Source organism: Sus scrofa, chromosome 13 (genome assembly GCF_054392235.1).
Source record: "Sus scrofa isolate SSC_HxYL_T2T_F1_AM1 chromosome 13, Sscrofa_HxYL_maternal_Yorkshire_Landrace_v2.0, whole genome shotgun sequence".
NCBI classification, from domain to species: domain Eukaryota; kingdom Metazoa; phylum Chordata; class Mammalia; order Artiodactyla; family Suidae; genus Sus; species Sus scrofa.
Genome location: NC_139395.1, coordinates 124,535,480 through 124,561,109, shown reverse-complemented (window position 1 = coordinate 124,561,109; position 25,630 = coordinate 124,535,480). Strand labels below are relative to the sequence as shown.

Below are 25,630 nucleotides of genomic sequence, written 5' to 3'. Positions count from 1 at the left end.
CCATCTGAGTTGGCTGCTCTGGCTCTGATTCTCTGAAATGTTGGTCATCTGTCCATCATAATATCAGTTTCTCAAGCTCAGAGTCTGAAAACCTCATTTTGAGAAATTATATATAGCTGAAAACACAAGATTTTGTGGGAGAAACTAATGCTAGAAAGATAAGGTTGCAAATAAACTCCTGAAAGCCTTGTGAAATATTTTTTGCTTATTAACAAAGCATTAAAAAATGCAGTAAGTGAAATGAACATCAATGAGATTCTACGTATCTTAAAACAGATATTTTCAACAAGTCAACACCTCATTGTGCCTTAGTTTCCTTATCCATAAAATGAAGATACTAATAATACCTATCTCAGAGTTGGTTATGGTGAGTTAACATATATAAAATGCTTAAAGCAGTCCTGACATAGTAAACAGTCAGTAGGCATTAGCTGTTAAAAATAAAATATATGCTCTTTATTATTTACACCTCCTCTATTTTTATTGATGTAATTAGAATCTCGCTTGTTTTGAAGTATGAATATGAAGACATTTTCTTTAACCGATTCTCTATCCCAGTGGTTCAGTGGTGTCTAATTTATTACTTGCAGTTGCAGAGTCATCTTAGTTTCCACTGTTGTCTCAATCGGAGCCCCTTTTTATTTGACTTGGGAAGTGTTTGGATGATGTTTATCTAAGCAAGTCCAGCTCAAAGTTGCCTCGTACACATTTCTCCTCTCCCTTCTTCAGGACATGGGACCACCTCAGTCCATGATTTTCAGAATATGGCACGACAGGGTGATCTGTGTTTATTAACGTCTTCTGAAACATTCTCTCTGTCTGCAGCCTCTTTCCCTCCCACCCTCTCACTGTCTCTCCTTTTCCTTCTGCTTCCCTCGCTCTCTCTCACTCTAGTTCACATTTAGCACTCTGCCCTCTACCTCGAGTTCCACTCTCCAGTTTTCCTTACCTTTGTTTCCCTCATGTTTTCAAGACTGCTGTACACAAACACCTACCTCTATTCCTTTTCTACTCCCCACCTCCAATTCTCTTTTTCTTACCATTTAAACAGGACTTGATATTCATTTACTTAAAATATCCACAATATTAAAAACGTATCCTCTAGGAAACCCATGGCTATGAGTTCCATGAGTGCAAGCAATAGTGTTTTATTCATATTGTGTGGGTAGGTATTCAGAGGAAAGTTACCAAAAGCAAATGAGATGCTCTATGGGAAAGAAATGTATAAGTTGTTTAAAAAAAGAATTACTGTACATATTTTTAACATCTATTCTGGTCTTCTCTTTTTCCATTATGGAGTACTGTAACACCTTCATCATATAAGTCTTAACGATCTAATTCTGTTTGTGCGGAAGTATCTTAAAAGATGTCCCAACCTTCTGAGCTAACTGTGACCCTTCAATCACTCTCACAAATCTACTTTATAGGAACATTTTTAAAATTTAAATTATAAGTTAAATCCATTGTTCCCCTTACTTTTCATATAAAAAGGAGATCCATTGTTCTGGTGACATTCATATAGTTAATGCTTGTTACTATATATTCTTTTCAGCCTGTTCTTAGCTTATGATATAAATCTGTTGACATCTTTCCCCAAATTGTTCAGACCACTCTCACAAGAGTCTCTAACTTTTCTAACTTTGATTTAGGTTGTGGACTTAGTATTAATTCCATCTTTACCTAAAGTGTAGTAATGAATAGGAAAGGCCTAAGGCCTTTGTTTTATAGGACCCTGCTCCCTACACAGCTGGCTCCTTTATACGCAATGGAGGTAGAGATGTCATCAGATCTGAATTCCTGTGTCCTTTTATTCCAACCTGCTTTTCCAAATCATTTGCTTTAATACTGTATTTCCCAAGAGTATCTGAAAATATTGGTAATACAGAAAGAAAGTGTTCATAATGGTGTAAAGTGCAAAGTGATTAGGAAGCTTATACAAATCTTTCTAAGTAGCTTCCTTGCTCCTTTTTCATAATCTCGTAGTAATTTCAGGTCTCTCGTTGAAGTCTAGGCAAGCTCCTGTGATATATATAGAGAGAACCAGTAAGTTGTTATCTTTTTGCCATTGAGTTAATTTTTCAAGTAAGTGAAATCAAATATGGGTGTGTTGATTAATAAAACACAGTCATAAGGTTCATTTCCATCTGACCCTTGTGACACACAGGCTAGTAGATTAAATTTCAAATTGAAAAACATGGTATTTTCTTAATGGTATCCTCCCCTAAAACTGTGGCAGAAATAGTGTGTGACCAGACTGGAGAGTAATTTTGTACTAGCAAATATATATTGGAATCCAGAAAGTTCCTTGCTGTCTTTTATTAAACTGCTTGAGAAGAGTTTTGTTTTTTCAAGAATAGTGTGTATATTAGAAAATGTATTATTATGTTGATTGAGTAAAAAAATATCTTGGATAAGAATAGCTCTAAGCACAAAATTGAAATTGTTTTATGGCCTTAGAGAAATAACCTTTCTAAGATCTCAGCCCTCTTCAGTTTTGGGTTTTTTTTGTTTTTTGTTTGTTTATTTGTTGTTTTTGTTTTTTGTTTGTTTGTTTGTTTGCAGTAGGGTTGTTCTTGGAGAACCTTGCAAAATAAATTAGAAAAGAATATTCTGGACCCAATAAAAATGGTTCTCTCTCAATGAGATAAGATGGATTTCTCTCTTGCTATTTTTCTTTAAGGTAATTATAGTGTCTTGGATAGACCACATATATTATTTTCTTTTTGATGGTGTCTTCCCCAAAATAAGATGCCATGACTTGAGGAAGCTTCTAAAAAGGAAATAAACGTGAAACAAAATCATACTGTTATAAATCTTCTTTTAGGAATAGAGCCTTTAAAATGAATTTGAACTAGTGCAAGAAATTTTAATAATTTTTAAAATTATGATTATTATGATTCTGACCCCTCAGAGATTGACACACACACACACCCCTATGCATAAAACAGTCTCAGTAAGTAGTCTATGAATTTAAATTTTCATTATAGGGATGCCATTTTGTTGAATTCCAGGAATTTTCCATTCATATAGAAAAGAATGGGATCAGTGTTTCTTGGAGTTGTGTAACAATGTGGGTTGTGACTAGGGTAAGAAGTTTTTTTACAAAAAAACTTAATTACTATGCCCATTTTATGTGAAATTAGTAGATTTCCTTCATAAGACCTATTGTAAAACTTGACCACATTCCAGCTTGCTCTGAAATTCATTTCCATTTATAGAAATGATATCTTTTGGAAAGTTTTTATGGACTGTCATTTTGTTTAATGATGGAAAATTGTACTGATTGTATTTGTGATATGCCGTGAACCCCTGCACAGAAATTGTCAAGATTAGACAACACTATTGGAAGTTATCATGAACCACACAATGAAATGTTGACTCAATAAGGCAAGTCATAAGAATTCACTCTATCTGGTTGCTTCTGTTTGCATTTTTGCCCTATAAAGGAAAACAGGCATAGCAAATATTTCTATTTCCCTTCTGAATAAAATGCATGAAAAGTTAAAGAGGTTTGCCTAGAGTCTTATTGAAAAAATGAAAACTGATCAAATTCTGAATAGAATATCTATATTGTTACCTTCAGCTCCACTGCATTTACTGTCTTCCAAAGAATTTTTTCATCAATTTGTTTTCTGAAATATCTTTTTCTCAAAAAGAACAATATTAAAAAATGTAAAAACAGAAATATATAGTATGTTTTAAAAAGTATAATTCAAGCTTTTTATGCATAGTATATACAATTCTTATTTGCATTTTGATCATCACATGTGTAAATTATTGAATGTCCATCAATGATTAACAAATCAATACATTATATTATTATTGGCATTAAATGGTTTATTAACATCATTTAATGGTTTATTAAATCTAAGACAGATTTTTCTTATTATGAGATCCTGAGTGTCATAAGCCCTATTTTAATAATAAAATTCTTTGTTCAGTCATTTGCTTAAAGGAGCATCATTTGATTTTTTTACCATCCTTCCTGAAGACAGAAACCACCACCAATGAAATAAGACATTAATGTTGCAAATGCAAGGTTGCTGGGCTAAATGCCTAAGAAATGCAGATAGATACTGATCTTTTTTTTTTTTCTGTCTTTTTTGTCTTTTTTCTAGGGCCGCAGCTGTGGCATATGGAGGTCCCTAGGCTGGGGGTCCAATTGGAGCTACATCTGCCGGCCTACACCAGGTCCGAGCCATGTCTGCGACCTACACCACAGCTCATGGCAACACCAGATCCTTAACCCACTGAGCGAGGCCAGGGATCGAACCCGCAACCTCATGGTTCCTAGTCGGATTCGTTAACCACTGCGCCACGACAGGAACTCCTGATCTTTTTGATAGTATGCAAGTACCTAAGGCCCAAGATGACAGAAATCAGGTCCTGATGACTAGGTTTAAAATTCGACTTAAAAGTTGAAACTTGGGGCAATTCCTGTCGTGGCGCAGCGGTTAACGAATCCGACTAGGAACCATGAGGTTGCGGGTTCGGTCCCTGCCCTTGCTCAGTGGGTTAAGGATCCTGCGTTGCTGTGAGCTGTGGTGTAGGTTGCAGACTCGGTTCGGATCCTGCGTTGCTGTGGCTCTGGCTTAGGCCAGTGGCTACAGCTCCGATTCGACCCCTAGCCTGGGAACCTCCATGTGCCGCGGGAGCGGCCCAAAGAAATAGCAAAAAGACAAAAAAGTAAATAAATAAATAAAAGTTGAAACTTGGGCCATATGCCTATATCTATTCAACAACTGGAAATGAAGAAGAGGAGGAAGAAAAGGCGATTCTTCAATCTTTTGTGCAAATGACCTTAGCTGATTGAGATCTGAAATGTTTAGGCAAATTCGCTAGCTCCATCTTTCCAGATATGCATCAAGGAAAAGTTATCCAGTGTCCTCTTTGGTTCAAAAAGCACAGACAACCACATCCTTAATTTCTACCTATAAGGCTGATCTGTTAGCTGCTGCAGGTAGTTATATAATTTGGAGATGTAGATTCTATACACCTCTGCTTCTATACTTTATAATGTTTCCATACTCATATCATTTTTAATCCGTTACCAATATTTGAATAAAACAATTATATATATTTACACAAATAAATCTTCCTAGACAAGAAATACTCTGATAGTCAGGCATTTTGTTTTATATCTCTAGTCTTTACCCTTTAGCCTTAAGGAGAATTTTAAATAGAATAAAAAAGGGGTAATACAGGGAGTTCCCATTGTTACCAGCAGGTTTAGAACCTGATGTATTTTCCGTGAAGATGAGGGTTCGATCCCTGGTCTTGCTCAGTGGGTTAAGGATCTAGCATTGCTGCAAGCTGCAGCTTAGGTCGCAGATGCAGTTTGGATCCAATGTTACTGTGGCTGTGGCCTAGGTCTCAGCTGCAGCTCCAACTTGACCCCTGGCCCCAGAACTTCTACATGCCGCATGTGCGGCCTGAAAAAGAAAAACAAAAACAAAAAAAAAGTAATACAGGAAGTTCTCTTGTGGTGCAGAGGGTTAAGGATCAGGCGTTGCTGCAGCTGTGGCATGGGTCGAAACTGTGACTCGGATTGGATCCCTGGCCCAGGAACTTCCACATGTCATAGGAATGGCCAAAAAAAAAAAATTTACGTTAAATTTTTAAAAAGGGAGTGATACATTCTTGCTTGCTTTACCTATATGCAAGGCCAATCTGAATGCAAAGTGTGGCCTGCAAAACACTTGCTTCTCTGAGCCTCTCTTTCTTCATTTGATTACCATAGTTTTTCTATCAGTTGCTATTGCCTTCAAATAATGGATGCTGTGATTTTTTTATAAAGAAAACAGAGTGACCTGGGAAAGTTTTTCCACAGAGGTTTGGAATGCATTCTTGCAGCCCATATTGACTGAGTGCAGACACTGATCTGCCGCTGAAGATAGAGAGTGAGCAAGACAAAGAGAAGTGTCTGCCCTTAAGACACCTCCATTCTAGAATGAGAGCTGTCCAATACACAAGATAAATAATAAAACCCATCATTTGTTTGATGAAAATAAAGCAGGGAAGGAGGATAGTAAGAGCTAGGGATAGAGCTGAATTTTTAGACAGGCTGGCCAGAGAGAAGGACTCCTAAGGAAGGTGACTTTTGAGTCAAGGTCTGAAAGAAGTGAGCAAGAAAATAGAGCAGAAGGAAAAGAAATGCAAATAGCAGATGAGGTTAGAAACAGAACCTTTTAGTAGCACTGAAAACACTGCAGTATCGCTATCATTTGCCCAGGAACCATACCAAGTGTTTTCATATATATTAATTTAATTCTAACAACAGCCTGGTGAGCAAATAATTTTATACCTGATTTAGACATAAGAAAACTATTGACCAAAAGTAATTCTAGACCAAGGCTTCTCATACCTCCTCCAAAGCTTTTCCCCTTAATCTCCATACTCTCTCTTAGACTAGGTGAAATCCCTGTTTGAGATGAGAAGCTTGGCTGAAAAGTGAGCAAGATTCCCTCCTTGCCCTTCTCACCATCTCTGAGCAGTCAGTCTAGGCAGGAGGCATGAAAATGTGGTGGGAGAGAAAATTTTCACTGGACTCAGGGAAATCTCCCTGTCTAAGAGGAAGCTACCTGACAGGTCACAGTAGGATTGCAACTAAATTTACCTGCAAACCAATGTACTTACTAACTAGTAAGCTGCCTGCCCATTCCGGCTTGCCCAGATCCTGAGGCATGCATGTCATATTTACTTAAAAGAACCCTTTTTCTTTCAGGGTGTCATCATATTTTGCCCAGCATTATTGAGGGAGGGTGATGACTTGTGAGAGGCACATGAGTGCTTACTTCCAGCAGCTAGCTTCCTAGAGATGGATGTGTTTGCTGACAAATGGCTATAGTCCGCGTTGGCCACCAGTTTGAAAGATTATAAATATGTAAGAGCCTTCCTGCCTTTATAAAACAGCTTTCCTTTTTCCAATGTCCTTTTTGGCCTTTTTGCCTCCTACCAGAAGAACAATTTGCAGGCCTTTTCTTGGAAAACACAGTCACTAATGCAGTCCGTGCTGACGCAGAAGACCTCTGTTGCTGGGGGAGAAATTTCCAGCCTTTGCAGAGATCTGGTGGAACCGTGACTGTACCATAATCATTTCATACACTGTGGAGGATCCATATTTGGATAGTTTTCTTTGGCCACTTTCAAGAAACTTGAGCTCTTTGATTCTCCAGTTGCCTAAAATGGGTGAACGGTGTTATTAGTATAGAATAATGTTGTGTATCTTATTCTTTCTTTAAAAAAAAAAAAAAGGAGCTGCTGTTATGGCTCATCAGGTTAAGAACCCAACTGGTATCCATGAGGATGCAAGGTTCAATCCCTGACCTCACTCATTGGGTTAAGGATCCGGCATTGCTGTGAGCTGTGGTGTAAGTCAGCAGCTGTAGCTCTGATTCAACTCCTAGCTTGGGAACTTCCACATGCTGTGGGTGCTGCCCAAAAAAGACAAAGAAGAAGAAGGAGAAGAAGGAGGGAGAGGAGGAGGGGGAGAAGGAGGAGAAGAAGAATTCTGCTTTCCTTATTAGAAGCAGATCACTTACAACAATGGCAAGATTCCTATATCTGTCCTTTCATTCAAAGAACTTATGTTGGATAAAGGCAAACACCTTTTTTCTTGTATAGTTGACCTTTATGTTTTAAGCATAAAGTTTCATCATGAGGTGAAGGGTCGTTGACAAGAGCTAACAATTGTTGAGGAATGAAAATAGTATAGTCTTTCCAGAATTAATGTAATTAGCAAAAATTTTACTTCTGTGTCCAAACATAAACCAAATTCTGTTTAGCCTCAATATTACTTTATCAGTTGTTTCTTGAAATTTAGAAAATGCTGCTTATTTGAGAGTCAGTGAAGATTTTGGAATTGGCTACTAGCAAAACACGAAAGTCAGATGGACGGGCTCTTGGGTATTATCTGAAATGCTAGGGGTGTTGGAATTTGAGAAATATGCCCCTCACATGTAAAAACTGCTGAGCAAAGTGGAAACAGTGACACCTCCATCTCCTCCCTACCTCCATTAAAGATTGCAGAGAGCAAGGCCTTATCTTTTGATCTTTGTAACTTTAGTGCCTCTGGGGCTATGACATTCAATAGAATTCGGCATTCATCAAGCACTTAATAAATGTCAAATTTAAGTTCTTTTGAAATCGGGATTTGTCAGTCTTAGCCCCTTTGACATTTGGGACCCAATAATTCTTTGTCGAGGGAGGAAAATGCCCTGTATGTTGTAGGAGGTTTGGTACCGTCTCTGACCTCTACACACTAGATATCAGTAGCAGCAGTGAGTACTCGTGACAATCAAAAAACTCCCCCAGGCATCCCCACATATCTCCTATGGGCGGGGCTCATATTGCCCCCTAAAGGGTGTGAGGTTGCAGGGGTTTTTTAGGCTAAAACATATATACCTGATCAAAATTTTTATCCCCAACATCTATATCTTTAAATACACACACACACACAGACACACACACACACACACACAGACACACACACACATATTCTTACAGAAGAGGCATTTAGTTGAGAGCGCTCATTGTAGTCTTTTTTTTCATGGAAATCATTATGACTCCAGTAAATTGCTCACTAAATTTCATCTGTCGCCTGTGTTCCTGCTCAGATACAACTAAAGCCTATTGAAATTGATTTTTGTGTCAGCAACAGAGCAGGGATTCAGTAAGAACATGAAAGCTTCCCTTTCATTACTAGTCTTTTTTTCCCCATATTACTTAGATTTGGTGGGCCCTAATTATATTCCAGTGCTTCTCCTGCTGACATTTCTTTTGTTTTAATTAAAACTTCTGGAGATTTGAGGACACTGTGGGAGAGGGTTTATTCATCAACAGCCCTGGTAAAGAGTCAAACGGGTTCCTATTTGTGTTCCTGCCGCCCCAAGAATGATAGCTGGGAACACTGTGGTCCTTTGCCTTTGTTTTGCTCTCCACACTGGTGGGATCCTCTCCCTTCCTGCACAGCTCCGAGCTTCCAGACCCATTCTTGCTGCTGGTGTTAAATGATGTCCTGGTGTTAAATGACCCAGACGGCACTGTGGGTGGACTGGATTCCTATTAAAGCCATAAATTAGGTGAAATGAAATGCAGCACTGCCTTTTTATTATTATTATTTATCTCTGCCTCTGTGCCTTTGGTATCTCCTAGGGCAAAGCCAACCCCGCCCACTCCTGACCACGTGGTTATAAATCTGACCACAGGGACCAGTGTCAGGCTGTAACTGACCAACCTATGCAAGGCCTGAAGGGATGACATAATATATCTCCTTAATCTGCAGCTGGGAGGTGTGATGGAGCGAGCACAGGGGTCTGCAGAGGTTCTCTGGGGAAGACAGAGTTGCCTTGTAAAATAGTCCATAGAGAGGGAGCTATTGATTCAAAATCTAAAAAATGTGCTGCTCTTCCCCAGGAGTGGTTGGATCTGTCCTGCCTGAGGTTCGTATTCTCTCTAGAAGAGGGGAGGCAGAGATAGAGGAATTGTAGCTGGGCAGCATCAGGGCCTTGCTTTTCCCTTGTCGTAGATTTCTCTCCCTGACCTTTTCCTCCCTGCAAGATTCTGAAATGCAGAATTCAAATGTCTGCTCAGGCCTCCAGGGTCACTCTGCAGCCCCGTGTGTGTGTTCACGCTTGGGAAGGAGAGCACAAACCAAACCTTCTTGAGCAAAACACTCACAGTGGACCAAGTGGCTTCTTCCTCTGGTTCCCGTACCATGAGCCATCCGTACAGTATCCTTTTTCTCAAGAGAAAAGCTTTCTGCCCCTCTTCAGCAGGCATTTCCTCCAATTTTACCAAGCTTCTCCCAGGTTACTCCATGATGGGTCACTTGAGTCTCTCTGTTCACTGTGATTGGAGGCCTCTTAGAAGGTCCACCAGGACTGGAAATGTCACATTTCCCAGCATGATTTAGCACCTGCTCTTTGCGAGATGCTGTCCTTGGCAATGTCAGAGGATTAAACAGATGTAAGGCAATGCCTCTGAGAAGCTTTCTGTGTAGAAGCCATGTGCCTTATATACTGAAAGTCCAAAGGTGTTAGGGACTACGGATGAAAGAGAAGTTGGTTCTGATACAATGCACATGGGTAAGCCATTAAGAGCTATACACTTTGTTACATTTAACTTTCTGCAGACTGCATTGAGAACAGCCCATCTTTGTATCTTCAGGGTATTCCTGACCTCTCTGCCCAAGTGGTCTAAAACACCTGTGCCTGGCTCTCAGATTGCATCCAGCATGAAAATCTCACCCAGCCACCCCTATAAAACCAAAAATAACCATTGGGAACCAACATAGAGTTGTTTATTTTGACTTCTTAAAAAGTGAGAACATTTAATGAACGGACCTTCTCAAGAAGTTTGCTTAAGTTGAGTGGTTTTATGTTTCTGGAAAATTTTGTAACAAGCTTTTTATTCCTCTCCTTTTACTGAAGTTGGGTGGCATAAATTAGATGAGAGCCAGTAAGGTCTTTTACTTTGTGCTCATTTTTTGGGTTGAGAGAGGAGGTTATTGGGAAATGTGTTCTTGGCTCAAGGCCATGGCCAAGAGACTGGTTCTGCTACTTTTTTGAGCTCTCATCACCCCACAGCCTGTCTGCTCGTCACTGCTGTCACTTCAGCTGTGCATGCCTTTCGTGGGTACAGGCATCAGGCTTCCTGCCATGGAATCTGCATACGTTAATGATTGTCTGCTCAGAATTGTGACTATTTGATTTTTTTCCTTTAATCATCCATTTTGATTTTTATAAACTGAGCCAAACTGGCAGCCGTGAAGACAGAAGAATACTAGTTTCTAACAAAGAAAAATGAGATGAGATCTTTTCTTCCCCGCCCTGTGTCTGTGAACAAGCCTCAATTCTCAGTTGGCCCAGCCCCGAACAGTCTTGAAAACAATCCATTTTCTGCCTCTTGGATGTGCCAAGCAGAGGAATTCACAGTGAGTGGTGTTGAAATGGAGAGCTGTTGCTTGGGAACTGTCCTGTATCAGTAGCTTGCTTCATCTTTGCCACAGTTTGGGAGTGGTGAGGTCCGGATCACAGTTCTGCCTATATGGGAAGGAGGATTTTTTGAGCTACAGATGGATGCATATGCAGGCCAAGGAAAAAGAGAGGCTCTGTTAACCTGGGGAAACCCTAGGAGCAGACACTGTGCCAAGCATATTCTGTGAACATTCTTGTTCCTTGATCATAAAGATTTAGAGTCTTTTCATAAAGTTGCCTTGTCTACCTTTTTTGCCTCAAGACATGTTATATCAAAGAAGGGTAGCATTCCTGAAGATGTTCAGATAGGTATCTTAACTATGCTTTAATCTTTACTGTGAGTGGAAAAGTCAGAGTTCACCTTCACTCTCAGAGGAAAAGCTAAAACCAATTTCTGGTTTCTCTGTGATATATGGAGAGGGGAAGTAAATTGGCCTTTCTGTAGAGTTTAAAGAAACTTTATCCCCTAAAATCTTCTAATTTATTTGTAAGTGAAATGATTGTAATTCCTGCTCACAACCTCACATCAATCTGCTCCCATATACTTTGTGGCTGGATAAAAGTGTGTGTGTGTGTGTGTGTGTGTGTGTGTGTGTTGGGGGGAAAGATGGAAGAAACTGATGTGGATATATGGATGGTAATAACCAAGAATCTGAATACAACCCTCAGACATCACTACTTCATTCAGTCTGTTATTTAGCAAATATTTATTAAGTCTCTGCTGTTATCAAGCATTCTGAAAAATGGGGGTGATTCTCAAGTCTTGTTGATTTGACCTCCTGAATATCTCTGGACTCTTTCTACCTCTTACCTTCTCCATTACTTCTCTCCTAATCCAAGCTGTCATTATCTCTCACATGAATTACTAAACAGCATTGTGCTATTATTCTTCCATCATCTTTTCTAGTTTCCTCTCTTCTCTGCCTTGCTTCCAGAGTGATCTTTTCAAAATGCCACACTTGTAAATGATTCTACATCCTTGCTTCCATCCTTTCAATGGCTGACCATTGGTCTTAGGATAAAGATGAACTCCTCCAAGTGGCCTGTGAAGGACTCACTAGATACATATGCTCTGTTCCAGCTGTACTGGACTGCTTTCAGTTACCCAAAGGCTTAAATATCTACTCCACAGGACCTTTGAACATGCTATTCTTTTTATGCACATACACTTCCCAGTGCTTGATTTAGTTTATTCTATTCATCCTTTAGGTCAGAGCTTTTCTAAAAACTTTCACCCCAGATCTAGTAAGAAATATTTAACATTAATACCAAGAACACAGTTAGACAGGTAGGTAGGTAAGTAGATAGGAACATACATGGATAGCTAGGTAGATACATAGAGTGAGTCTTTGATTGAGTTCCCTAGGAAATAGATTCTGAGGAGGAGATTTGCTTGTAGGAAGTGTTTTGGGAGGTACTGTCAGGATCAGTTCTATGAGAAAGTGCAGACAGATTTGGGCAAGGAATTGCAGTTACAAAGCCCCAGGCAATTCCAAAAATAGAAGCTCTGGAGCTAGGATGGCCCTTCGAACTTTGACGTAAGTCATGTATGCTTTTACATTCCTGGATCAATCAATCATTGAATGTTTGCAACCTCCAGGTAAGGGGCATTGCCTTCTACAGGGAGCATGACCTTGGGCCCAATTTCTCTTTGACTAAAGGCACTTCCTCGAGAAAGACTCAGAGAACCTCGGTCCTGAAGAAGGGATAGGGGTAGCACACCACAGCATCCACTATAGCCAGTTTCTTATGATGCTTGGATCTACTTGCTTTGTATAATAAGTTCTGGAAACAGCTCCTCTAGGATTCTGGCTGGTCTCTTTTCCTAGGCAAAGTTGCAAGAAGAAGCTGCCACCATTACATATTGTCTAATGGCTACACCTGATGCCCTTCATATCCCTCCTCTACCACCTACGTAATCTCCCCTACCTTGGTGAGCATCTTTGCTGGTCTATATGGCAGACTTGTTGGGATGACCCATATCTCCTCATTCCTGAGAAGTCTGAGCTCCTACTCACCATGCCTTTCTTAGGCTCAACTGCTGCTGTTTACAAAAAAAAAAAAAAAAAGGAGAATGTAAAAAGACTCATCTTCTGCAGCCTGCTGATAGAAAAAGCTGAGGACCAGATCCAGGAATTAATGACTGGGGTAGAAGTCAGAGTCGGATTCTCAATTCAAGCCTGATTGGGAAGGAATGAGACTCTGAAACTTGGAAAAGAGACATCCAAGTTGATGTGCTTTAAAGCCTGAAATCACCGATTCCCCGAGCCCTTGGCACCTACGGAAGTGATGTTCCCATTTTGATTGAAGATATTGCACACACCTTGGAATATTAAGCTGACATCCCTTACGATTGTCACATATTGCCTTCAGTTGATGATCAATCACCTCTGTTCTCTATGGTCTTTCTCTAGTATATCAATGTCTATCAGCAAAAGCTGTTGATTCTGTTTTATCAAATAGAATTTTGATAAAATACTACTACTATTTTCCTAATAAACTCTCAAAAGTCTGAAATATTGAACTCACCAGAGTGTTCCCTGGCAGCTGTGCCCTGCTTCGGTTACCCACTAGCAAACATATTGATGGTGACACTGCTATAGCATGCCAGAGGCTATCAGTGAGCCACCTGCCACCAGTGATGGGAGTTCTATTGACAGCTTCTCTGAGAGCCCATCTCCTTAGGCCCTTCCTAGCACCAGCTGTCTTAGGTGGGATTTCTCCAGAAACAGATCTCGAGATGGAGATTTAAATGTAGGCATTTTACTGTAGAGTTCTTAGGATCCACACCTGGGAAGAGAGTAGCATTGTGTAGAGGAAGGGGTTTAAGTGCAGTGCAGTCTCAACAAAGGGCTTTGTCCCAAGGAGTGGTCAGGAGCCAAGCAGACTCCTCAGGATTGCCTGACTTTAGGACTAAAGGACTGAGGCTTCATGCTGCTGTATCAGCCATCCATTGGATCTTGTTATCTCCAGGAGGGAGCGTGACCTTGGGCTGAGAGAAATTCCCAGAGAGGGCCTTGGCTGTGAGCTGTCTAATACTTCAGTCTTGAAAGGAGAATCTGGGTGGTGCATCAATTCCTGGACCCGGTCTTCAGCCTTTTCTATCATCAGGCTGCAGAAGATGAGTCTTTTTATACTCTACCTTTTTTTTTTTTGTATCAATGACAGGTGGTAGATGTAACCGTAACATTTGACCCATGAAACAATGGCTGCCGTTATTACATGTTCTACACTGTGATTTTTTTTCTATTGTGTTTGATTTATTTTCATGATTCCTATGGTGCATATTTTTGAAAATCACCGTATTGGATATGATTAGTAGGTTCGTGTAGGATGCTGTGAAAACACAAAAGTGAGGGCACTTGCTTGCAATTAGGAAATTGAAGAAATCTTCCTCTATAAAGGCAGGATCAAATCTAAGCTAAGCATAAAGAGCTAAAAACACACTACCTGTATGAGTCCTTGGACAAGGAGGAATGGAGATTGTGGGTGGAGTGTCTGCATCTTCCACAACCCAGGTTTGCTCATGTGTTCTGCTGGAAACAAATATTTCGGTGACCTAGAAATGAAAGGACTCTCTTCCAGGCTTACATCAAGCTAGCAGTTCTAAAGCCATCTTGCTGTTCCTTAGAAAATAACAGCAATAGCAGAGCCCAGGTTTGCATGACCATTTCAGACAAAACTGTAGTTTTTGTCTTGTATTTATTTTAGGGAGTAGGTAAAGGGGCAATACAGTTGCTCAGTATCTGTGGAAGCATGGGGGTTGGGGGTGGGTATTGGTCCAGGACCACCCCCGCCCCCCTTGGATACCAAAAATCTGTGGATGCTCAAGTCTCTTACATAAAACAGCATAGTATTTGCATATAATCTATGCACGTTCTCCCATAGCATTTTAAAATTATCTCTAGATTACTTGTAATACCTAATATAATGTAAATACTAAATAAATAATTGTAAATACAGTGTAAATGCTATGCTATATAAATTGGTGGCATATGGAAAAATTTGAGTTTTACTTTTTGAAACTTTCTAGATTTTTTTTTATTGTTATTATTTTCTATCTCAGGTTGTTTGAATGTGTGAATGTGGAACCTGCAGATACAGAGGGCTGAAGGTACTATAATCCTTGAATGGTTTAGATTTGACTGCGACGTTGAGATATTTTGTATGGAATAAGGGTCAGCACAGTTCTTTACCTCAAACGTGAGGTAGAAGAAGGGGAACAGAATGGGTTTGTGAGTCTGTCTAAGCCCTGGGATGAAGTGCGCCCACCTATTGTCCAATCCAAGTTCATGTGCCTGACGCACAGTGAGGCCAAGCAAACCAAAACGTCAGAGTTTGGAGCAGAAAAATGTTTACTGCAAGGACCAAGTGAGGAGAATGGCTAGAGACCCTCACTCTCCTATTGCTTTCACGCAAGGGCTTTTAAAGACAGTGTTAGGGAAGAGGGTCTTAGAATGTATGATCGGCTCATAGGCCTTCTTTTGATTGGTTTGTGGTGAGATAACAGGATGATGTTTCTGGAAACTCAACCTTCTGGTCAGTGTGTAGTCACCATCCTCCACCTGGTGGCAGGGGTGGGGGCAGGGGGTTCGTTTCTATACAACAACACAAAGATAGCTGTTGAGCCTGCTCTTTGGAATTCAGAAAGGTCTAGGAGACTAAAGCCTTTTTCTACAAACAGGAAACAGGGCACACCCAGGGGCTTTTATACCCAGGAGGGCCCTGAGGGCTCCTGCTCAATTTCAGTCCCCTCTTTTCTTTGATATCCCTCAATCCTGAGGGGAACAGATGTGAGACCGGAACGGGAACAAGGTTTTGGATAGAGAGGCTGATCATAAACTCAGCAGAGGAACTCTGTTTTAGGGGGGCTCAGTTTCATACCAGCTGAGTGACTGCATGGCTTGTGCTTTCCCTGATTTGATTTGAAAGAGTTTTTTGCCCTCCTTTCTTTCTGAGCTGCTTTTTATGCTTGTGGATATGATTGAAGCTTTGGGTCATACTAGAATATCAGTTTTGTCTTTCTATATTTAGTCTGTTGTTTTTATTATTGTCGGTTATTTCAGTAGTAAAAAAAAAAAAAACTTCCTTCACTCTTTTATTAAGAAATGACTCAGCAGTTGTAATCTGACAGGATATTTTTTCCAAATTTTTGTGGATAAAAATTTTTAACTCTTTGTCTCTTTTAAAGTTTCTTCTTTAATCCTTGCTTGAATATGTATTTTGGATACAAATTAAATGGACTCTGTTTATATTTGAAATATCTCTTATAAGTGGAAGTAAGTTAAAATTAGGAGTAGTATTGAACTTTTACCTCACGTTCTCCTGTAATAATAACATCCTCCTTGTTTCCTGTCCTCAATTAAAAAAAAAAAATTAAATCCTACATGAAACAAAGATGATTGGTTCATGTTTAATTCAGGTTAAGTGAAATGTGAAAAGAAAGATTATTTTAAAAATTTGTTTAGGAGTTCCTATTATGGCTCAGTGGTTAACAGATCTGACTAGCATCCATGAGGACACAGATCCCACTCCTGGCCTCTCTCAGTGGGTTAAGGATCCGGGGTTGCCATGAGCTGTGTGGTGTAGGTCGCAGATGCAGCTCGGATTCTGTGTTGCTGTGGCTCTGGCATAGGCCAGCAGCTATAGCTCCTATTTGACCCCTAGCCTGAGAATCTCCATGTGCAGCAGATTCAGCCCTAAAAAAAAAAAAAAAAAAAGCAATATATATATATATATTTAAGTTTTAGTGATAAGGATTTCTAATTCAGGAGTTGGAAGGCAACAGTGGAACAGATGAGAAAGTGCCCTAGGTTTGGGTTCCTCATTAGTTGTGAGATTTTCACCTCATCTCTGTAAGATTGTAGTAGGCACCTTAGGGGCTTTTCCTACTCAATTTATTTGTGACTTTATGAAGTTGTCTCTTGAAACATCATCTTAACAGTGACTGTGCCTCAGGTTTCCAGTGATCTTTAGGTCAGCTAATTCCTAGCCATTCCCTCAAAGTCTGCCTTCATCTGGATCCTAATTCTCTTTGGCATCCTCCAGTGATGTCAAAGGCAACTCACACTGGGCAGCCTCCCTCATCGAAGGTTGGCAGCTCAGCAGCCTTCCTGTTCCAGAGCACGGGACACCTTCGTCTGGAACAGAGCTGAGGCTGCCAATTGTTCCACCTCCAGGAGCTCATTTAAGCCCAAACCGCCATCCCCGAGGTGTATTATTCAGTTATCTGTCAGACCCATGGAGAACTCTTCTTTTAGCTTGGAAGTGAAATTTAAAATGGAGGAGAAGTGGATTGTTTTCTTTTCCAGTGTTACCTTCAACAACTAATAATTACTAAAACAAAGACAAAAACAACCATGTACCCTAAGTTCAAAAAAGCTACGGATATTTATTTCAAACCAAGAACTGCTCAATGCCCAACGCTCCTTCCATTTGAAATGTAAAGTGGATTGCTTGTATCCTGTCTGCTCCCTCCCTGGCTGCTGATGGAAAGAACTAGGTGTTGACATGTCCCTGTAACAAATTATTCAAAGAAGATTCCTTGTTGCTAGTGTAACATTTCTCAAACTGTGTTGGCAGAGGTGTCTCACAGTTTCCCACAGGGAAAGAGAGGGAATTGGGAGGCAGAGGGTCAAGCCTCTGCTTCAGTCAAGGAGAGAAGGAAATCAGTGGTCCTTTGGGGTCAGTGCATAGTAGAAACATGGATATGTTCATTAGTAGCACAGAGGCCAGGGGCAACTGGCAGTGAGGTTTTAGAGGAGGCGATACTTGAATTGAATCTACAAAGTAAGTTTAGGAGTTCCTGTTATGGCTCAGTGGTAACGAATCCGACTGGTATCTATGAGAATGTGGGTTCGATCCCTGACCCCACTCAGCAAGTTAAGGATCTGGCTTTGCCATGAGCTGCAGTGAGGTTGCAGACATGGCTCGGATCCCATGTTGCTGTGGCTGTAGTGTAGGTTGGCAGCTGTAGCTCCAATTCGACCCCTAGCCTGGGAACTTCCGAATGCCATGGGTGCAGACCTAAAAAGAAAAGACACCATCAGAGAAGCAGAAACCATACAGTATATTTAGAGAATGCAAATAATTTAGTGTCAAGGACCACAGGTAAGAGTAGGTGGGAACCTGCCAAGGTGGTGTGGGAGAGAGGGAGGGAGTCATTTTTAAGGGTCCCTGCAAGACATACCCAGGTGTTCCTCTTCTCTAGCTGCTTGGTACCATTAAGAGAATTTCAGGGTGATTCAGCTGTGTGATGTCAGCCACACCCTCGGTATTTGTTTGCAGTTCCCCTACCCTCCTTCTCTGCTTTAGCAGAGAAGTAGCCATTGTTTAAGGTATGATTCATGGTCTTTAAAGACTTTCTGTTCCTAAAGAGGAGCTGCTGATTCCTTTGCTAAGGTGATCATGATAGCAACACAGACTCTATTGGGTCTAAGACAACCCTGGAGGTCATTCAGTGCCTCTCAGCAGAGGGCACTGTTGGTACTTCTCCTTTATGGGATACTGATCCAGGCTCTGAAGGAAGTTTGTGTTTCTGGCCCCTGGGCACTGAATATCACTAGCACTATTCTCCCTACTTGGTCATTGTGAAAACTAAATTTTTAACTAATTTTCCTAAATGTTCTTGGAGTGGGAAGGGGTGGTCCCTCCCTCCAACCCCTGAGCCTAGTCTCCCCACATTTTGAGGATGGGGAAACTAGGGTCCAGATGGGCTACGTAGCTTGCCCCCAGTGAACTACCTGGTCACAGACAGGACCAGGCCTCTGGGATTCTGGTCTAGGACTCTTTGTGGGGTAACACTTCAGCCCCCTCCCTCAAGTTCTTAAAAGTTGAAGTCCCTACACAACCATATTGGATGATTGATCGAATGTCTTCTTCGTGCTCTTTCCTGAGTGAGGAAGAAAGAGAAGGAGCAGAATTGCTTGAGAGGTGAAGGAAGCTGATACATGCAAAAAGCTGAGCTATATGCAGAGTGCAGAAGCAGGCAGTGCCAAGCCTCTCTCCTCCAGTCTCACGTGGACATGCCCCCATTACCTGCTGTGTCCATGCATAAACATGCCACCCCATCCACAGGAGAGGAACCACTGCTCCAGGTACTGAAAGTACAGTGATGAGACATGGTCCTTGCCTTTGTGACACATGGAGCCCAAAAGGGAAGACAACATTAAAAATTAATCACAAGGGAGTTCCCGTCTTGGCACAGCAGAAACGAACCCATCTAGGACCCATGAGGTTGCAGGTTCGACCCCTGGCCTTACTCAGTGGGTTAAGGATTCGGCATTGCTGGCTCGGATCCCGCATAGCTGTGGCTCTGGAGTAGGCCGGCAGCAACAGCTCCGATTAGACCCCTAGTCTGAGAGCTTCCATATGCTGCGGGTGTGGCCCTAAAAAGACAAAAGACAAAGAAGAAAAAAATTATCGCAAGACAGGACCACACCTAATTATAGCCAGCATCTGCTAATGGCTGTTCTGTGCCAGATGCTGCCAAGCACTATGTATACATTATCTCCCTTAATCCTCCCTGTTATACAGTGACTTAGATACTATGATTATTTCCATTTTTCAGATGAGGGAGCTGAGACCTAGAAGGTTGAAGGACTTGCCTAAAGTCATGCGGCTGGAATTTGAATCCAGCTGATCTGGGAGAGTATCTCACTGCCTGATATCACTGGTAGGGAAATGCATTTAGAAGTGAATATTGACCATCTTCACTACTGAGAGTCAGATGCAGACTCTAGGTTTCTCAAGGAGCAAGTGCAAAGAAAGCTTCTCTTTAGGGATTGCCCCTCACCACACCCTGTTCTCTTCCAATTCCATGTGGTTGATGCTTCCCTGTGGTTCCAAAGACCAGAGACACCCTGTCTGGGGAAGTAGTTCCTTATGCTCAATACTGTCTCTCTGACCATGTATTTGGATTGATTGCTATCTGTTTTGTTTTAGGCCCCCTTTTGAGATAAAGATAGATTAACAGGCTTCAGTGATTAACAGCAGAATCACATCCATTTGAGACTGTTACAATACAAGATTACTTTAATAATCAAGGAAACGAAAGTCTCCTCACATACCCACACACTGAGTGCTTTCTGACCAAGGAGCTACCTGTGTCTCCTCTACCCAGATCTGGCTTCCCTTCTACATAAATCCACCTCTCACTCAAGCCCTCCTCACCTTGGAGAGGAGGTAGAACCAAATCATTCAGTGTTGTCTTTTTTATTTAACCTGATAACCACTGTGAAAAGAAACCCAGAAGACCCGAAAAAAAACCCCGAAAGTGATGGAGAGTTTTACAAAATAAACATTAAATGGCGATCAGTCTTCAAAGCATTTAAGGTTTATGTGTTGGAGTTCCTGCTGTGGTGAAATGGGTTAAGGATCTGGCATTGCTACTGCTGTGGCATAGGTGCAGGTGCAGCTCGGTTTAGATCCCTGGCCCAAGAACTTTCATGTGTCTCAAGTGCTACAAAAAAAAGAAAAAAAGGGAGTTCCCATTGTGGCTCAGCGGAAAAATCTGACTAGCATCCATGAGGACTAAGATTTGATCCCTGGCCTTGCTCAGTGGGTTAAGGATCTGGCATCGCTGTGAGCTGTGGTGTAGGTCGCAGACGTTGCTCGGATCTGGCATTGCTGTGGCTTTGGTGTAGGCCAGCAGCTACAGCTCTGATTCGATCCCTAGCCTGGGAACTTCCATATGCTGCAGGTATGGCCCTCAAAAAAATAAAATAAAATAAAAAGATTTATGTGTCTGTCTGTTTTAGCCATTGGCACTGTGTAACATTAACCTATGTAATTGTTCTTTACATTTGGAACCTAATAGTGCTCAGAACTAAAGTCTTTAAAATTTCCTTTTCTTTACAGGGTCGTCATGTCAAAACAGGCCAGCTTGCAGCCATTAAGGTTATGGATGTCACAGGGGTAATGTATCTTTATCTTGCCATTTCAAAGCTATATATTTGTAATAGAGAAGTTAGTGATGGAGAAAAACCGTTTTTTGGAAATAGAATCTTTTTAAACATCTAAGACCTTTCCCCATTTGTGCTTAATAGAGTATTCCACAGCTGACCGAGGTGACCATGGATAAATCACTCTAATTAAATTAGGTACTTAACACACTGCCTTATGTAGCCGGAGTGAAGAACAGTGTGTGCCAATAATTTACATAAACACACCAAGGACATTTGCATATGAAGACAGGACAAGTATTTGAAGGTATTAAAAGAGTAATACTGAGATTACATAGAAGAGGTGGGTCTTAACAGTTTTCCCCAAAGTGCGCCTAACACTGGAGTAGACAAGAGTTGGGATAGCTCTGAAATCCTAGCAGGATATGTAACATGAATATTTCCCTCTGCAGAATATTACTGACCAAATAATCACAATAACCACAAATACTTATTGTTATAGAGCATCACTGAAACAAAATTTCTGCCTGGATGATCAAAAGCAATCTGAGGAATAGACTTTATTTTAAATACAATTTTATGCTTTCAACCCTTTTTTGCCAGGTCTATTTTAAATATTTTAATGCCTTTTCTAGAATACAGAGCAAAAATCAGACTTGAAAGGACTCATGGACATCAAAAGCATGTTAATGATTTTCTGTTGTGGGATTTTTCTAAGCTGTCTGTCAGCTGTTCATAAAAGCTGAAAGACAAGAGTCTTCCCTTTGGCCCAGAAATGGATTATTTAATGTAAAGAGAGATAGAATGAATGGGTCACACAAAGGTAATCAAGAAGCAGTATATAAATAAGAAAAATGCAAAGAATGTCTGTAAGTTAGACTTCAATCTGTACCTTCTCTGGTCTAGTTCCTTACCTTTGATAAGTATACATTATATACTACACTGTTAACTATGATACTAATTTCACTATTTTTTATTTATATCACACATTGTGTTGACTTCCTTCCTTTCCTTATTATTTATCAGAATTTCTCTTTAAATTATATGCATTTTAAAATTTATATGCTTTTTTAACAAGTAAAAAATTTTGTTCCCATATGTTTATAAGCACTTGATAACGTAATACTTATATTTGTCATAAATACATTGTTCCAGTCTCAGAGGTTGCAAGCCAGTTCTAATATTTAATCCCAGTTGATTTATTAATTCACCTGGCCTTTACTGAATAAGAAAATCCATGTAGTTTATTTTAATTAGGTTTAGGTTCTGCCACTTGCAAGAGAAAGCTCAAAATAACAGAGGCTTCGGTGTGATGGAGGTGTTAGGCTCTCTGATGCTAAAGGTATCTAGAGTCGACAGCCCAGGAATGTATAGCAGTAATGTGGTGGCATAGGAGGGTGTTTTTATCTGCTCCATCATTCTAACACACAGCTTCCACACTTAAGGTCAGTTCCAAGACTAGAGGTGGTTGTTGGATTTCCATTGATCACATTCTTTGGCAGGCTAGAAAAAGGGGAGTAGGAGGTGGGGAGGGGCGGAGTCGGTGAGGGCAGAAGGGTACAGAAGACAGCCTCTTCCAGTAAAATATTTTCTACTTACGTATAGCATTTCTGCTTACTTATGCTTTCATTGGCTCTATCTAGCCACAAGGGAAACTGGGAAATGTAGTCTCTGATTCTACCAATGTGTCCAGGTAATTGGAGTTCTATTACTAGTCAGGAATGAAGGGAGAATGGATGCTTGTATTGTTTGTTAATTAGTAGGGTCTGACACAAAAAAGTCAAATCAGATATTATCATTCTCTGCATAGAAACCCATTAGAAATGTGTAAATCTTTTGCAGAGCTCTCACCACAAAACAAGTTAGAATTTATTTTGCAATTCTGCTGAAGTCATACTACTGTATTTTCCTTGGATTGAATAGGATCTCCAATAATGTGATGCACTTGGCAGTTGCACAACTAATGGATATGGATGGCATCCAAGACATTCATGCTGTAAAGTTCTATTATGTGGCCCTGCAGAACTGCAGCTGAGGTCCAGGACATCATTAATCACAGAGCACGAGTGTGCACAAAGCTGTATATTGACGCACAAAGTATGACTTGAAAGCACTGAATATCACTTGTTCTGGTTCTATTTGTGAGACCTAAAATAGCTCAGAGAACCATATACTATTGCTAGACCACCTTCCTTGGAATCATAAAAGTTGCACAGCGATTTATCCCAGTATTTGTATTTTTAGTTTAAGGAGAGTCACTTAGCCTCTCTCAACGGATTCCATAAGGCAACTGAGGCCTAAAGAAAATGATTCAAAGACTATTTTCTCAATTCTCAAGGATGATACAGAGCTAGCATCATTTTCAATGCATAGGAGAGTCAATCCATTGCACACAATGGATGCTTTATAGTATTTAGGCTTAATTCTCTTGAGGAATTTCTGTTGAAAGGGCTGGCTAGTTCCCTGATTTAGGCACATATTGCCCATTACGTAACCACTGACTCTTGACAAAGACAAACATGGATACACATCGGGAAATGGTTTTCTTATTTCCCATGGTGTATGATACATCATCAAATGACTCTTGTATCACCCCTTACATATCACAGTCAACATAAGATTTCCTTTGTGAAACTCATGTGGTATCCTCAGAAAACAATCTATTTCATTCTACCATGTTGTCTTTTGTGTATTATGGAATGCTGCAAAAGCTTCTTACCAATTATTATAATTGTGCTCATTATAGCTGCTCTGAGATGAATTCTCAAAGGTCGGCTTTGTTAATTGTTTGCAGTGATCTTCTGCAAAGTTACTATAGTTTATTGTAATGAAATTGATAAAACTGTAATCTTGAAATCAATTTTTTAATTATTGTTTTTATTCTCTACCACTTCCTTTTTTAAAAGAAAATAGCCATGGATAAAACTAGATATAATGCTTATGTTCTTCAGTTTTTAGAGCTGAGATGCTTCCACATTTGCTAATATTTGCTTCAGAATTAGGCCTTAAACTCAGACTCAGTCTTTGAAGTTCTTTCAGTTTCTGAAATAATTATGAGAATTTCTGCATTTTGTCGCTTTGGGGGATTCCTTCCCAGCTGGATTTGTGTACTCTAATCATCTAAACAAAATTAGACCCTCTAGGGTAATGTTACTCGAAGTGGACGAGCAGCATCTGTGGACTATCAGCACCCCTGGGATGTTCATCAGGAATGCAGATTCCTGGGCTTGCTGAAGAGTCCTGGGTGGAGCCTCAGAGGTTGCCTTTTCTGCTGCTGAAAGAGCTTCATGTGCATCAGAGTTAGAGAACAGTTTTCTAGGGTCTTGTATTTATGGCTTACTGGTCACTGAGTAGGATGAGACTATGATTCTTTAATAACCCTGCAAATAATCCCCATCTTCATTTGGACAAAAATTCCTGGTGTAAACTAGTCCCTTTACAGTGATACCTTGGACCCCATACAGGACTTAACAACATAATAACTTAGTATGCTAAGCTTCCATCTTTACAATGCCTGGTTGCGATCATATTCCTCAGGACACTCTGAGTTGTGGTACCAAAGCCCCGCTCAGAATGAATAAAGCTGAAAACAGAATTCATTGTCCTGCATATATTAAAAAAAAAAAAAAAAAAAGCTCAGCAGGATCTAGGAAGTCACCTGATTGACTAGGAATTTTATTTCTCTCCAATTCTGGGCTCTGCTTTCTTTCCACTAGCAGCTTCAGGTTCATGTTCTAATTACTCCATTACCCTTAGTCCCAGCAAATGCCAGTCTGAATATCAGTGGCTCAGCTTGGGCCATGTCACCATCCCATAACCAATTCATGTTTCTCTTCAGCCATGTCAGGGTTGGATGCCTGGCCCTGGAACCTACCACAGGGGCTGAGAGTTGGGAAGAAGGATGCCCCAAAGAAAAACCTGAGAGCTGTTAAAGCAAAGGGTAGGAAAGATGCTGGGCAGGTAAAAACGGGAGAAATATATTATTATGAGACCGTATCATTATAGTGGATATATTTAAAACCTATTTAATCATTAAGCAAAGTGCCTCTCTAGGTTATTTTTTATATTCCAGCCCAAAATAATAATAGTGGCAGAAAACATTGATGGAGTGATTATTATGAGCCAGCACTTTTTAAAATACTTTCCATATCTTGATTTACTGAATGCCCTCAACAGCCACCAGACTCCATTATTAATCCCCTTATAGAGATGAAAAAACTAGGTGCATTAAGTACCTTGTTTAATGTTAAGGTGCAGATGGTGCAGTGAATATTTCAACCTGGGTATTTTAACTCTGTCTTTGAAGTTCATCCTGTTAACCACATTGCCATAGGTCCTCAATTAATATAGGCTATTTAGTGTTTAATTTAGCATGATTTTTTATTAATTTATTTGATAAACTTTACAAAACACCTACTTTATGACAGACATTAGAAATTCAAAGATGAAAAAGAGTTCCTTCCCATTGTGGCGCAACGGAAACGAATTCAAGTAGGAACCATGAGGTTGCAGATTCAATTCCTGGCCTTGCCCAGTGGGTTAAGGATCTGGCACTGCCGTGAGCTGTGGTGTAGGTCATAGACGTGGCTCAGATCCCGAGTTGCTGTGGCTCTGGCGTAGGCCGCCGGCAGCTGTAGCTCTAATCAACGCCTAGCCTGGGAACCTCCATATGCTGTGGGTGCGGCCCTAAAAAGAAAAAAAAAAAAAGATGAAAAAGTGGTCCTTTGCCTGAAGGGGTGCTCAGAGTAATAC

General features: G+C 40.4%; 1 protein-coding gene across 24 annotated transcripts in view; it reads left to right on the top strand.

Annotated features, from left to right (window-relative positions):
- The window catches only part of TNIK (TRAF2 and NCK interacting kinase), a 405,867-nt gene that overhangs the window by 213,443 nt on the left and 166,794 nt on the right, over positions 1–25,630 (top strand). For 23 of the 24 annotated variants that reach the window (XM_021071173.2, XM_084990277.1, XM_084990278.1 and 20 more), the window contains exon 3: positions 20,835–20,891. In XM_021071173.2, the coding sequence (XP_020926832.1) occupies positions 20,835–20,891 (57 nt within the window). Of the gene's footprint in view, positions 1–20,834; positions 20,932–25,630 lie in introns of all 24 variants that reach the window. The other variant, XM_084990271.1, reaches the window with a different exon arrangement.